The following is a 15,194-nucleotide window of genomic DNA, read 5'->3' as shown; positions in this document are numbered from 1 at the left end:
AACCTGTGCAGTAATCACCTAGCTAGCCTTCCAGGACAACCCTCTTCTACTGTCGTCCACTCTACAGCCAGAAGGATTTCTGTGACACTACAGATGACCAGCTCACATGGCCTCCTGGAGGGTGCTGAGCCTGGCCCATGTCCATCCTCACCTCTCATCTCCAGTCTTCTTTCGCTCTAGGTGGCTGTTCAGCCTTCTCTCTGCAGTTTTCTTCCTGCACTTCTCTCTTCAGTTGGGCAACTCTTATTGACCCCTCAATGCTCCTATTCCAATGCCCGCTACTCTTAAATGATCTCTTATTATTTCTCCCCTGGGAGTTCTTAACTTTGAGTCTTCAGGTACTTGTTCCTTCCTGGATACATTTGTCTCTTTCACAGTAGCAATCTTCTGGAAGTATCTGTCTTTGATCTTTGGGTTTCTTCAACTAGGGATACTATTGCCCCAGACGTACTCCATAATTTCTCAAACAATGAGCAGCTGGGAAGGAAAAGATAACAGCCATGGGGGCTGTTTCCAGGGAAGTAATTCAGTCATTTATTTCCTCCTGGCCCTGCCTCCTGCATCTTAAAGAGCAGCAGTTCCCTGAAAGGGAAAAAAAATGAATCATTTGTTTTCATTTTCAAAGATTTCATTTTTGCTTGCTTTTAAGATTTAGATTCCTGGGCAGTTATTAACATTTTCTATAAAGGAAATAAATCACCACAGATTAGGGGCTGGGAGGACCCGATTTCATAAACTAGATGATAAAGCAATTTCTTTATGTGAGGAGAAGTAAATATTAAAAGGGGGTTGGGACCTGGAGAATGGTTCAAATAAAAACACAAGCTATTATTTCTCATAAGGACAACTTCATTGACATTTTAATATCCAGAGAGTTCTGTTAAACAATCCGTTTCAGCCATTGTCCTGTGATGAAGCCATGTCCTGAGACCCACCAGGCCTTTGCTCTAGGGGCACTGACCCAACCCTGCAGCATCTGCATTTCCTCTGCTCTTGCACAGATAAGAGGTCTGTTGAGTTGCAGTCTCTCTAAGATCCTTTGTTCACTTGCAGCAGCTGGAGCTGAAGAGCTAGAGGATCTCACTCTAAGACAGAAGACTAGAACTGATGTTGGGACATGATGTTCATTCCCCAGACACCTGCTCTCCATTCTAACTTGGAGCCGAATCTTGCCTACTGGGGTAGTCATGGGGTTCAACTCTTTCCCCTCTGAGGCAATCAGCTGGGTGGCCCTGGCTTCTTCCAGCTGCCATAGGAAAGTCTTGGAGATAAGAGTCCTGTTTATAGTAAATGGGGCCCTTGTAGTAGTTAAGCCAAAAAAAAAAAAAAAAAAAAAAAAAAAAAAAAAAAAAAAAAACCAACAACAATAAACAAATAAAACAACAACAACTTCTGCTGCAGACTTTGCAAGAACTCCAGGCTGAGAGACTGTGTCGGGCCAGGTAATGGGTCCTCCCTGCTTCATTCCTAGCCTGTGAGAGCTTGGCCAGGAGTCAAAAGAAACCTTGGGATGACATCGAAAAAGAGCCAAAGGCAATTTGAGTTTTTAGACTCTCTGCAGCAGTATTTTGAAGGAATGCCAAACAAAGGCTTACATTCCTAGTATAGGATTCCCTTCCTCCTCCCTTCTCTCTTTTTAGGTTTTTTTTTCCTTCTGGTCTCTAGATACTCAGTACAATTCTTGTCCACATAAAGGGCCCCCTTCTCTCTCCCACTTTCTAAGACTTTTTTCCCTGACTCTAACTGGACACAGCTCTTTCCTGTGAGTTTCCTGGGCTCTTCTGTCCTGTCTGTATCTCTGCCTGCACTCTTCCATAGGACCCCGTGTCGGCTCATAAAGATCACACAGTAGAGGCTGTTAGAATTCTGAGACTCTCTGAGCCAAACTCAGACTCTTTCTTTGCACTCTGCCACTCTCTTTCAGCAAGCTCACCTTTCTTCTCCATGAAGCTGTCTTCCTGCATGCACACTACCTGCACGTAGTTGAGCCTTCATGTCTGCCATAGCTCCCTGTCCAGCCTCAGTCTCTCTTCTCATCCCAGTCTCCTAACCAACCACTTGTTAAGTGAAACTGTCCCAAGAGCACAGCTCTCCTGGAGATTTGCATGTGCGGTTCCTTTTATATAGAATAGTCTCCCTATGTGTGTGAGTCCTGTCTTGTCTGCCCACTAGGGCTCAGCCTCTCTTTACCTTTTCCCTGCTCCTAGAGAGCTGTCTCCTACCTCAGCACTATTTCAAGACAGTGTTCATGTCCTTCCAATTCCACCTCTCCTGTTCTCTCCTGGCAAGAGTCAGCCCATCTGTTCCAATGGCTCATTTACTTAGCATCTCTGTCCCTCACCAGGGACAGAGATGAGGCTATATTGTAGGTCTTTGCCCCCACAGAGCCAGCTAGAGCTCCAGGTAAAGCCTCAGACTTCCTAAATGTTCCTGGGTGATCCCATGCAACCTCAATCAGGTGACTACACAGGGTAACACTCCTGGGCAGCAGTTGGCAAGCAGGTAGACCAGATGGTTTTAATTTCAAGGTACATTCTTATCCTCGTCAGGTCTCCCTCTGCTTCTCTTAGCCTCTCTGTCTCTCTCTTTCCCTCTGTCTCTCTCTCTCTCTGTCTCTCTCTCTCTCTCTCTCTCTCTATCTATCTATCTATCTATCTATCTACATATAGATAGAGAGATAAATAGATATAGATGATATACATATAATCAGAACCTATGAAAAGTCTACCTCAGACCTGCATTAGATTCAAACAAGTCAACCAATCAGATCATTGAGATGCGAATGAAACACAGTAAGCATCAGATGTCCCTATCTTTACTTTCTTTGCTGTATTAGTTGTGGTTTGTTTTTTTTTGTTTGTTTGTTTCTTTTAATTTTCTTCTTTCATTTCTCAAGTGATAACAGTGGTAGTTCCTGGCCGACATTCGCCATTGTGTTTCTAAATCCTGTCATTGCCTGTGGTTGGAGGGGTGGGAGATGACAAAAAGCTGAAGTTAATTTTATCAGCCTCCTTTGGTGTGAATATATTGCTCAGATTGTTTGCATACCTTTCACTTTCAGAAGTAATTATTCAAGCACAAAGCATGTGTGTATTATGCCGGAAGTTCTGTCTATCTGATGGACTGAATAATTGACTCAAGAGAAAACCGGCTTTTATTAGTCACCAATAGGTTAAAAGTCAACACAAGCCAAGCACAGCAGTTTGTAAGGTGTAAATGACAGATGGCTGATCTCCCCCCATCCAGGCCACACAATATTTACCAAATGCTGTTTGAGCAAAGCATCCAGTGCGTTCTCAGCAAGAAGGATTCTATCCAGGGGCTTGCTGGGAACTGGTGACTCCACTTTGCAGGCCTCAGTACAACTACATTTTAGAATCCCTGAGGACTTCCACAATGAAGGCTCTGAGCCCTACTCAGAGATTCTTCCTTCCTTATTTTTAAGGAATTTTTCTGTGATCTTTTTAAGCCTCTCAAGTGTTCTTAGTATGTGAACAGGATTGGAAGCCACTGTGGTAATAGACTGTTTCTACACCTTGGCCTTGAGGATGTTTTGAGGTAGACAATTCTTTCTCTTTAGGTGCTGTCCTTTGTACCATAGGATATTTCGAGCTGTCCTGTGTACTGTAGGATGTTTAGCCACATTCTTGAGCTTATCCACACAGCCTTCAACTTTATCTAACAATCACAGATGTCCTCAGACATAGCCAGGTCTCCCTGGGGACACTACAGCCCTAGAAGGGGACACTACAGCCCTAGAAGGGGACACTACAGCCCTAGAAAGGACAAGGCATGTTCTGAGATCTCCATCCTCTCCTGCTGAGCTAATGCCCTCTCTCCCTTACAAGCCAGACAGTGTTAGAAGTGCCCTGTCAGCCTGTGCAGCCCAAGCTGCTGATGCATGCTAATTATACATGCACACCCTGAGGACGAATTTCTCATGGCCAAGGCATGTTAGATCATGCATTTAGCTTGGAGGTTTTGCATGTGATTCTAGATTTGGGCCTCTGCGAGAATGCTAGAAGATGGCCAATGGGTATTGAACAGCCAAGATGTGGCTTGCCCTTCGTTATTTTCTATGTAGCTACAGTCCACAGCAACAGCCGCCCTCACACCTCAGCCACTCTTTCTTCTGTGTATATTTCCCTCTGTGATCCCAGAGACTTGAGTTGAACAAAGCCTCTTCTATAGCATGGACATATCCCCAACACCAATTTAAACAAACAATCTGTGCTTATCCCAGTAATGGCTTGTTAGAGAGACCTTGGGAACACTCCAATAAAGCCCTGCTAGAGTCTGACCCAGCTGTGACACCTACTACATCTCAGGCCCTGTGTTAGGCATCTCGGAGGCAAAGATGAATTAGATCCAGGGCCTGTGTTTGCCATAAAAATCTACTATGGTGTTATCTAGAAGCTTGTACAAGAAAGTGTCAAAAAGCAAAAGTCAGTCCAGCTTTACAGTTCAGTGAAAACATATCAGAAAACCATAGACCATGGAAGAAGAATCTTCCAGTAAGGAAAAAGAAAAATGGAAAAAGATACATGGTTTTTGTTTTTGTTTTTGTTTTTTGTTTTTTGTTGTTTTTTTTTTTTTTTTGTCTCATTGCTTTGTTCTGATTCTCATTTTTGTGGAGTTCTCCTTTTTTTTGGAGGTGGGAGTTGTCTGAAAGAGAGAGAGAAAAAGAACAGAAAGTTGAGTGGGTAAGCAGTTGGGAGGCTTCTGGAAAAAGTTGGGGGAGGGAAAAGCATGGTCAAAATATACTTTTAAGAAACACGTATGTGAATAAGTAAAAGTTAATTTTATAAATATATGTAAAAACAAGTAATTAAAAAGAAGCCATAAGTTTGAAAGAGAACAAGGAGGGGCTTTGGGGAGGGCTTAGAGGGAGGAGATGGAAAAGGAAATGATGTAATTATGTTATAATCTCACAAAATAAATAATCTGAAAAGGAAAAGATGGGGGCCCTGAGGAGACTGTTGGGTCAGTAATGTACTTGTGCCATGCAAGCTTGAGGATCTGAGTTCAGTATCCCAGAACCCATAGAAACAGAGGAGCATGGCAGTGTGTCCCCACAATTCCAGGGCTAGGGAAGAGGGCAGAAGTGGGAGAATCTTTGAGGAGCCAAGTTGCTGTGCATAAGGTTCAGTGAGAGACCCTGTCTCAAAACCATAAGTAAAGTTGAGAGTGATTGATGAAGGCAGTCAGTGCTGACCTATATATGTACACACATGTGTACATACCAACACACACACACACACACACACACACACACACACACACACACAGCTGGAGGAATATATCAGCAGGTGCTCCCATCCACAGATGACTACCTCTGAGTGGGAATTAAGACAATAGTTTTTGCTAATTTCTTCCAGACATTCTATATATTTTGGAATTGACTCCATATGATCACACATTGCTTTTCCAATAAGGAAAAGCTTTACTTTTAAACCCCAATATCAAAAGGAGGCTAAATAGAAATATATTTAAATATAAGAAGGTGGCTAGGTAGAGCACTAGTGCCTTTGTGATGTTGTACTCCCTAGGGTAGAAGTTAGCTCTGTGTGAGACTGGATAGAAGGAGGGAGCGAGCATTGATCCCAGGGCAGACTGCTGCCCTGAGAATGAGCAGCCATTTGCCTGGTGGGCAAGCCTGGAAGGACATGCCTGCATATGTGGGGAACACTGGGGATGTGGATCAGTAAGAAGGTGCTTTCCTAACTTGCACAAATCTTGGGTACATTAATAATAATAATAACTTTTAAATATCAATAATAAAAGTGTTTAGATGTTTGAACCAGTGTGGCAGGATTTGACATCTGGAGACAGAACACAGGAGGAAGAGACACAGAATCTGGAGTTCTTTTGACCTGTGGTTGCATCCTCCCCTTGAACGCTGTCCTCTATGGCCCACATATGGTATAGATCCAGAGTGGACCATTTTAATGCCCAAAGATAAGCCCCTTGGGTGCCCACCATCAGGAGGCCCCAGCCTGTGACAGATATAGGAGATGGGGTCTTTCTCCTTGGCAACTTTTTCTCCTGGCTTTTATCTGATTTCAGTTGCTGACCTTACAAGCAAAGCAGAGGAGAGAGTGTCTTTCTTCCTGCTGTTTTTCAGCCATCTCTGCTGAGTCTGGTGGGAGGTCACTAGGGTTGTTCCTAATGAGGAACAAGGTCTTTGCCTGGAAATACCAGCTTGGGTTTTATTCCTGGCGTCCTAATAATGAAGCATAAAGGACTGGTGACATGACCCTTTAGTACACAGGGACATTTCTCAGAGTGACAGCATCTTCCTTCTGCCTGGATTCCTTCAGGATTCACTGAAGCTCTACACAGCCCTCTGCTGCTTGTTACTGCAGTTTTTGCAGCTGACACTATACCACCTCATCATTACTTAAAATAGTAATAATTAATACATTAATTTGAAAAAAATGAAGGTCTCCCAGGCAAAATCAGGAGAGAACTTGGCTTATGATGGCACTCACACTGCAAAAATTCCTCCTGGACCAGAAATGAGGGAACAGTCACATCTTCCTTGTATCTTAGTGTTTCCCAAGTAACAAGACTGGCCTCGTGCCTCTCACATTTTACTGAAACATTTTTTTTTTTTTACCATCAATGACATCATCCCTCCCACACCACACCCTTACAAAAGTAATCTGTCAACCTGGGAATCTATTTCTTCAGTCCCCATTCATAAGAAATGACCCATCAGTACTGAGTGATAGGAGGAAGAAAACAGAAGCAACTTCATTTGCCAAGATTTGTGAAACACGCCTGATGAGTGTCTTGTTCTTGTAGAATGAGCTGTCAAAATAGCGAGCTTACCATTTTCTTCATCAGAAGGAGAAAAAACCCAGATCCAAGACCCAGGGAATAATTGTTCTGCATTTATGGTCTCCAGCTCTTATTGTAATTGTTTGTTCCTGCCTTGCATGTGATAGAAACGTTTCTCAGCTGAAGTCAGTGGTGGTGTGTGGAATCACAATGCAACTTGGAGATATGGGCTAGTTTACACTCATTAGTTTCTGCTTTTGTTTTGGGTTTTTTTGTTTGTTTTTTTGTTTTGTTTTCTAATGGTATGGAGTGTTTTGATTCTTGAAATAGATAATACTTTTAAAAGTTTTAAAAATCACCATGTAGAAAGACACACCATGAGACTTTGTCCCTCCTCTTCTGCCCTCTTTTCAGACATGTCTTGGCCTGCCAGTCACCATGTCACTGGTGCAGACATGCAGCTGAGTGTCCCTTATCTGACATTCTGGTATGGTAATTTATGGTTTAGGGTTCCTACAGGTGTTATAATCTTGGCATATATCTCATAGGATGTTAGTAAAATTTTATCAAGAGGAATGCTTCACGGGCTGGGGAGATGATACAGTGAATAAAAGCAGGGACTACACAAGCATAGGGACCTGAACTTCAATGCCAAGAGCACATGGCAGAACAGGGAAACATGGCAGATGCCTATAACCCTAGCACCACAGCAGGCAGAGACAGCTGAACTGCTGATATTCACTGGTCTGCAAGGCTAGCAAAAGCAATGAGGTTTAGGTTCAGTGAGAGACTCTGTCTCAAGGTATTAAGGTATAGATTGATAGAACAGGACACCTAATGTTCTCCTCTGACTTCTACATGCACGTGCATGGATACATGTACTCACAGACACAGTTCTCTCTCTCTCTCTCTCTCTCTCTCTCTCTCTCTCTCTCTCTCTCTCTCTCTCACACACACACACACACACACACACACACACACACACACACACACACACATCTACAGGGGGCTCAGAGAGCCTAGGAGATGCTGAAAGCACTGCATTTTGGTTGTGGCTTGTCCCAGGAAGTCATGCGAGTGATACGATTCGTGTCAGTGCTCAGAATGTTCTGGATTTTGGCATTCTGTATTTCATATTTTCATACATTCTTACAGATGCTCTATGTACCTGTAAGACCCTATGTACCTGTAAGACCTTCATTCCTGTAGTTTAGATTTTTAGATAAAGGCTTAGTTGGACCTTGTTCAATCATACCAAAAAAAAAAAAAAAAAAAAAGGCACATTTTTTGCCGCTAAACCCTCTTCTATTATGTTGACCTGATATTGTCTGTTAAAACAAAAATAGTTAAACATTCAGATAGCCATCCATTCTCACAAGCCACAGTTAGTTCACATTATTCATCTGTCACTTTGGGCCTGGGCAGGCCTATCTTCTGGGTAAGTTCTTGTGAAATTTGCAAGCCAGTTCCCTTCTGTCATCTTGTTCAACCGGCTTATCAAGCCTTCTCTGTGAGCACAGTGGCCCTCTCATTATCCACATGGAGGATAGCAGAGTATTTTAATGACAGGCAATCTAGATACTGGCACCTCACATTGTGACAGCAGACAGAGAATTCAATTCTCCTGGGACAACAGGGACTACATTTCTTCCCAGAAAAATCATACAATGGGAAGATAATGCCTTGAAAGGGGTGTTTAAAACCCAACCCTCATTGGGCAAAAGAGTTTACACCTTGTAATCTAGTACTTGGAAAGAGAAAACTACATAGTAAATTTGAGACTAGCATGAGACACTTGAAAGAAAGACACATGGAAGTAGGAAGGGAGGGAGGGAGGAAGAGATAGAAGAAGGGGGAGGGGAGGAAGGAAGAGGTGGAAGGAGGGAAGAAGACAGGGAGGAAGGAAGACAGGGAGGAAGGAAGGAAGGAGACTTGGAGAGGAGAAGGGAGGGAGGTAGAGAGGGAGAGAGAAAGAAGTCAACCCCTAGCCAGGTTGGGAATCACAAAGGAGCTGGGAATCTAGTATACTTTCTTAGTACTTAACCATACAGGACCTGTCAAAGAAAGCTCTAGAATGCATACCTATCATTCAGTCCACAGGATGTTCCAGAAGCATCTGCAGTTTGCACAGGCCACAGGATGGGAGAATGTGTATCTGGCCTCCTCTGTTAGACTAAGATGAACCATTTTCTCATACTTAGCCATTCTTTCTTCTCAGACTTCCTACTGTTCAGAACCCCACAGGTTGGAGGGCTCCTACTAAGTTCTCTAGTAATACTAGCTGGAGGCACATCCCCAGCTTCCTATCTTTGAGATGATAGAATAAAGTCTCACTGGTAAAAATCATCTGCATCAAGTATGCACCCTTGGAAAGGTGAAGCCAGCTGTGCCCACCCACAGTTCCTCATGCCACATTTGAGCCTTAGTAAAGGGTCTCCTAACAGCCCTGTGCACCCACACTCTTCCTAGGTTCTTTGACTCCAGATCTCTCATTTTCTGCCACCTAACCATAAATGAGCTTGCACTCTCAGAACATTCCAGATTCACTGCCAGAAAGCCTACAGGGATGTCCCATGACAGGAGACCACCCGCTGTTCTTCAAATCCAACTGATTCATCAAATAGAAAAGCATGCACCATCTGTTCTTGCTCTGATGACCTGGGTTTCTAACCTATTCTCCTCCTTCTGAACCATTTTCACATGAGTTAGACCCAGTTGATTCTGGTATAGATACTTTGGAAGGACTCCGTCCATTTCTGGCTTTCCATCATTAGTGGCAGTAAGAAAACATCCTCACTGGTCTTGTGCTGATCTTCAGCATTCCTTTTTGTGTGCAGCCCATGCCTGCCTCCCCAATTCTATTCAGGGTGCTATGATAAAATGCCATAGACAGAGTAACTTATAAACTATAGCAATTTCTTTCATGTAGTTCTGGAAGCCAGGAAGTACAAGATCGAGACACTAGCAGATTTGCTGCACAATGAGAGCCACTATCTGGTTCCCAAATGGTATCTTGTCCCTGCATCCTCATGTATTTGAAGAGATTTAAGAGATTTGGCAGCTCTCTGGGGAATCATTTATAAAAATACTCATTCACGTGGGTTCTGTCTTCATGACTTCACCCTGCCCACCCAATGGCTTCCTCCTCCTCCTCAGTGGTTAGGTTTGAACATACAAATTTAAAGAAGACACACATATTCACATTCATCCTTGGCTGGATCTGCTTGTTCTCCGCCCCTGCCCTAACTCTGAGCCCTGCCTGTCTCTATTCCCCCTTGCCTTAGCAACAAATCTCAGCATCTGACAGCACTACTTCCTTGCTCTGCTCATGGGATGTCAGCTGGATGGATGGTTAGCTCATCTACATGGGGCTCTGTAAAGACACCACATTTATCTCATTGCCTTAGAGACTATTGGAGATCTTTCACTAGGACATAGGATTTTCCAATCCAGTTAGGCTGGCTTGCCAGTAATCCCCAGGGATCTACCTGTTTCTGTCAACCACCATGCTGGGATTACAAACATCTGTCACCATTCCCAGCTTTATACATTGGTGCTGAGAAATGAATCCAGGTACCTGGGGCTGGAGAGATAAGTTGGAGGTTAGGAACAATTGTTGCTCTTGTAGAAGACTCAAGTTCAGTTCCCAGCACCCAAAGGATGGTTCACAAGCATCTGTAAGTCCAGTTCCAGAGGATTCAATGCTCTCTTCTAGACTCTATGGGCATTGCATACACAAAGTGTACATACACATATGGAGGCAAAACACTTGTACATATCTTTTAAGTACATATATTTTTATCCAACTCTTCATGTTTGATACCAACTGAGCTATCTCCCCAGTGACATTATATTTTTTGTCAAATGTAATGTAATTGTTTATAGCTTAGGTGTAGGTCCAAAATAAGGATAGACACCAAGACAACTTGATAAACCAAACAAAAGTCATATGGCTTACTTTCAGGGTTCTGGCTTGATCACTGAGTTGCAAGTACCCCTAACATATTCGCATGTGTTTCTCCAGAAGCCATACAAACCAGTATTTGGTTCTTGAGGCATTTAGAAAACACACACACACACACACACACACACACACACACACAGACTGTTCCCCATTTATACTTAGTCATTCCAAGTCCATGTGATAAGGCTGCAGTCACAAGCCTCCAGTCACAGATGTCTTCCCATCTAAGTGATCAAAGACAATGAGGAGAGCAGCTGGACCTAGATCAGGGTTTCGACCCTTTTAGGATATGGAAGGCATCAGGACTTAGGTAAATCATTCAAAACATTTTCTGAGTGTCTATTGTGAGCCAAAACCTGTCTGGTACAAAAGAGAGTATATTAGGTAACAAAACTATAGCAGACTCTCTTTGTTAGCCTTAGAGTCAAGAGGAAAGGAGTTTGATGTGAGGGTGGGTGGTATCAAATTATCCCTGGTTCCTAGGGAGTTGGTCATCATTACTAATGATAAGAATGGGAAGTGTTGTCTGGATTAGGCAGAGAAACAGCCCATGCATGTGTTTGGAAAAGGAGACATCAATACAGACATTGGAGCAGGAGAGAGTAGGAGCGGGGAAGCTCTGGAAGAAGTGAAATGGTAGAGTGGAGATGAACTGGCTCTATGGTGAGTTAGGATTGACTGCAAAACCCAAAAGCTATATTCATAAACTATATTCCTGAGCTTGCTCTGGTGCAGGACCAGAAAGGAGTATGTAGGGAGAGACCTGAGGAGCTAGGTCACAAGGGGTGTCATGGCTGCTCTGCTGGTCAGCAGCATGATCCTGTGAGTGTCCAGAAGGAGTACCATGGAAAGCCAGAGTCTTTGCTCCCTTGTATCCAGCCTTAGTTCCATCCAATGGCCTTCTGAGGGCAATGCTTCTTCTCCACTTTATAGGGGAGGGAAAGTGACTGTCTCTCTGCCCTTTATGGCTCCTAGCTGGAATGGATGCCTCTAATAAAGGACATAGTAACCAGAACAGATAGGATTATCCACACCGTATACCTTGGGATAGATGGGAGGTACCCAGGGAAATGAGTGGATCACACACAGAGGCAGCTTCAAATCCAGGCTTAAACAGAAAGGGGTATAGGAAGTGACCAGGGAAAGCATAGGCAACAAAGGATTTGTTCTGTGGATCTAGGTTGGTTAGAACCTTCTCCACCATCCCCTTTTCCTAGGTCAGAAAGGAGATACCTCTACAGATGGAGATTTCTGGGCCAGCACAGTGGTATGTGACTGTAGTTCTGACTACTCAGGTGACTACAGGTATAGGATCATTTGATCCCAGGAGTCTGAAACCAGTCTGAGCAACAAAGCCAGACTACATGTCTCATTAAGTACAAATACAAACGACAGGACCTTGCATATATAATTTTCATACCTGTGGCTTCAGTGAACTGCAGATGATTGGGGGAATTGTATCTGCACTAAATCTGTACAGAAATTGTTATATCACATTCCCTAATCAATGAATACAGTGTAATGACCAGATTCGTTGTGCTGACAGCATTAGATATAAAGTCATCTAGAGATGATTTTGTGTATACAGAATGAGGTGGATAGGCTCGATACCATTTTTCTTAATCATGGACATAGGTATCTGCAGATTCTGGTGTCTGTATGGTATCCTGGCACCCAATATCTTTGGATATTAAGGAACCACTGACTGTAAATTTCTGTTTAAAAACCTGGTGACTTCTGTGTTGTCCCACTTTCTCCTGTATCTCTAAATATCTTCAAATGATCAGCTCAAACTAGTCCTTGTGCCAAGGAGGCATATTTTGGGGTAGTATGTGCTGATCTCCTGTGACTCCTGGCTTCTACGTTGTACTGTGTTTCTTTTCTGTCTAGCTCTCATCTACGCTAGAGAGGGAATTCTGTATGCATCGTGCAGCCTTATAAGGGAAAAATGTGTGAAGTATGTACGCTCAGCTTGACACCACAACCTTCCTGTGTGTCAGGAAGGGAGATATCGAGTATCTGAGGGGAATGTAGACTAGAGATGACATTGAAGAGTCATAGACATATAGAAAAATGTGGTGTAGGAAAAGAAGAACATCCAGCCTGTAGCCATGTTACTATGGGAAAGGGGAAACGATGTCAAGAAAGAAGGACAAGGCATAACCAGAAAAGAAAAGGGGAATCCAAAGAACCAAAGAATGGAGCCATTGGAGATGCAGGGCAACAGAGCTGTGGAGGAGAATGGATGGTTGGGCTAGGGAGGTGGACGCCAATGGGGAACTTCATGAGATCTGACTCATACTGGTGGAAAGAGAAGCCAGTCAGAATGAAATGAGAATGGGACCAACAAGGAGCTGTGGCCACTGAGTATCAGCAGCTGGAGAAGCTTGCCTGTGACCTCTGATCATCCTACACACACTTCTCTTAGTAGAGGCTGGGATGGCCTGGTGAGCTGGAGCTGGAGAGAAGCCTGCTTCCTGGTAAAGGCAGAGGCCATTCTGGCCACCTGTGTATTCTAAAGCTGTCTTCTGCATCTCATTTAGTGTCCTGCCGAATTATGCAAGGAAATGTTTTAAGAATGTGTCCCAGGATATTCCTGACTGGTAGGTCCCATATCCTCTGTAGGGCAGTTGTAGGACAGGTGTAGGGCAGGGCTTAGGGTGTCCATGGAAAGAGGAGAGGAGCTGCTTGTCTTGAGGGATGTGGTATCTATGGTAGGTCTCGTGGAAAAGCCAGGTAGTCTCCAGGTATAGGTTAAGGTGTAAGAGACAGGTGTCAGGCCTCCGCACCTGGGAATTGCCATAAATACCCAGGTATATAACAGGACTATTTACATAGATTCCCACCCCAGGCACACTATTTAGAAGATGTACAGCCAGCAGGTACCATCTATTCCAAACAACCATGCAGGGAAGCCCTAGTACTTACAGGGTTTGGGACACTGCTGTAGCTATCTCATATGGAACAAGATACCCCATGTCTGGAATATATCCTGTGGTGAAAGAAAGGGAGAGCAGGCGGAGAGAGGAGAGGAACAAGCATGAAGGGAGAAGGGCAGAAGAGAAGAAACACAGGCTTTATAGGGAGTTTGCCTGACCCCTCAGGAGTGTTTACCTGCTAGGCATGCGCTCAGAAAGCCAATCAGCTCTGGAAGGGAAAGCAATGAATCATTTATGATTGTTTTCGCTTTGTATTCATTAAAGGCCTCTGCACTATTATTATCGAGCCTTAATTGGCTTGGCACTCTGAACAGCCTCCTCCAGCCCCTGCTCCTCCCTCTGCGATCAGAAATTCCTGGAGCGAGCTAGCAAGCTTGCAGGAGAGTATGAGAGCAAGCCTTGCTTGGGAACAGGGACTGCTGATCCAGAGCCTCTCAGAAGATCAAATGGAACGTGGTCGCTTTTCTTTCTCCTCTCTGATCATATATTAATAAATGTATCCCATCAGGCTCTCGCTCTGCTCCCTGTGAGCTACTGTCAGCTGCCTGGAATCTCTTAGCTTCCTTTGCTTCCTCAGCTACTGGACAAGTTTCCCAGGTTCCTTCTGTCATCAGGGTCTCCCAGGCACAGTGGCTTCACGCATGACAGCGTGTGTCCTTTGTTCTGAATGCCATGCCAGGCACTGAACCAGCAACAGTATGTGGGTTACCTGATTTACTTCTTTTAATACACTTCGGTGTAATTATAACCGCATAAAGAGAAGACAAATTGGCAAGTAATTACGATGTTAATTTGGCAATGTTTTATCATATTGTGGAAGCACAATTTCCTCTCTAATTGTATTGGGGGGGACACTTATCTACACTGCAGCTTATTGAAGGTTTCTTGAGAATGGAAATGAAATACACAGGAGACAGGGAATCCAGATCTCCTCCTCATAAATATTACTTTATTTGCATGTGTTCTTGCAGCCTAAAAAAAAATGCTAACTCGTTTATTCAGGCCCAATTAATGGAATGCTACAGAATGTATAATTAGGTTGTGACAGGCTGGCTGATGGATTGCCTTGGGTGTGGAAACCAGAGGCACCCCCAGTTTAAGTGACTGAACCCTTCCCTTTCAGAACCTCACAGGCTGTGCGTGCCTCACCACTGTCCCCCCGGAGAATGCAACCGTGGTTCCAGGGAAATGTCCCAGTCCTGGGTGCCAGGAGGCCTTCCTAACCTTCCTCTGTGTGATGTGTGTGTGCAGCCTGATTGGGGCCATGGCCCAAACCCCTTCTGTCATCATCCTCATCAGGTAAGCTGTTCACTGAGACCCAAGTCCCTGAGAGCCAGTCTGGCCTGTGCCCTTCCACCAGGCACACATCGGCAGGGCTCCAGAACAGTGTGAGTCTTGCAAGCAAGGTGAGAGGGGGCCACAGCCAGGAACACAGCAGCTGTAGGCTAAGAGGAAACAATTCTAAGCCTTGTGCCAATTGGGACTTCATAGCACAACAGGACACTAGT

The 15,194-nt window shown here is 44.1% G+C and overlaps 1 protein-coding gene across 2 annotated transcripts in view; it reads left to right on the top strand.

Annotated features, from left to right (window-relative positions):
* Positions 1-15,194, top strand: part of Slco3a1 (solute carrier organic anion transporter family member 3A1) — a 282,952-nt gene that overhangs the window by 240,051 nt on the left and 27,707 nt on the right. For both annotated transcript variants that reach the window (XM_034499330.2, XM_034499329.2), the window contains exon 8: positions 14,810-14,985. In XM_034499330.2, coding sequence (XP_034355221.1) covers positions 14,810-14,985 — 176 coding nt within the window. The remainder of the gene's footprint in view (positions 1-14,809; positions 14,986-15,194) is intronic.

The sequence above is a fragment of the Arvicanthis niloticus genome, chromosome 1 (assembly GCF_011762505.2).
Source record: "Arvicanthis niloticus isolate mArvNil1 chromosome 1, mArvNil1.pat.X, whole genome shotgun sequence".
Taxonomy (NCBI): Eukaryota; Metazoa; Chordata; class Mammalia; order Rodentia; family Muridae; genus Arvicanthis; species Arvicanthis niloticus.
Note: the sequence above shows the minus strand (reverse complement) of the source record. Positions and strands in the feature narration are given on the sequence as shown.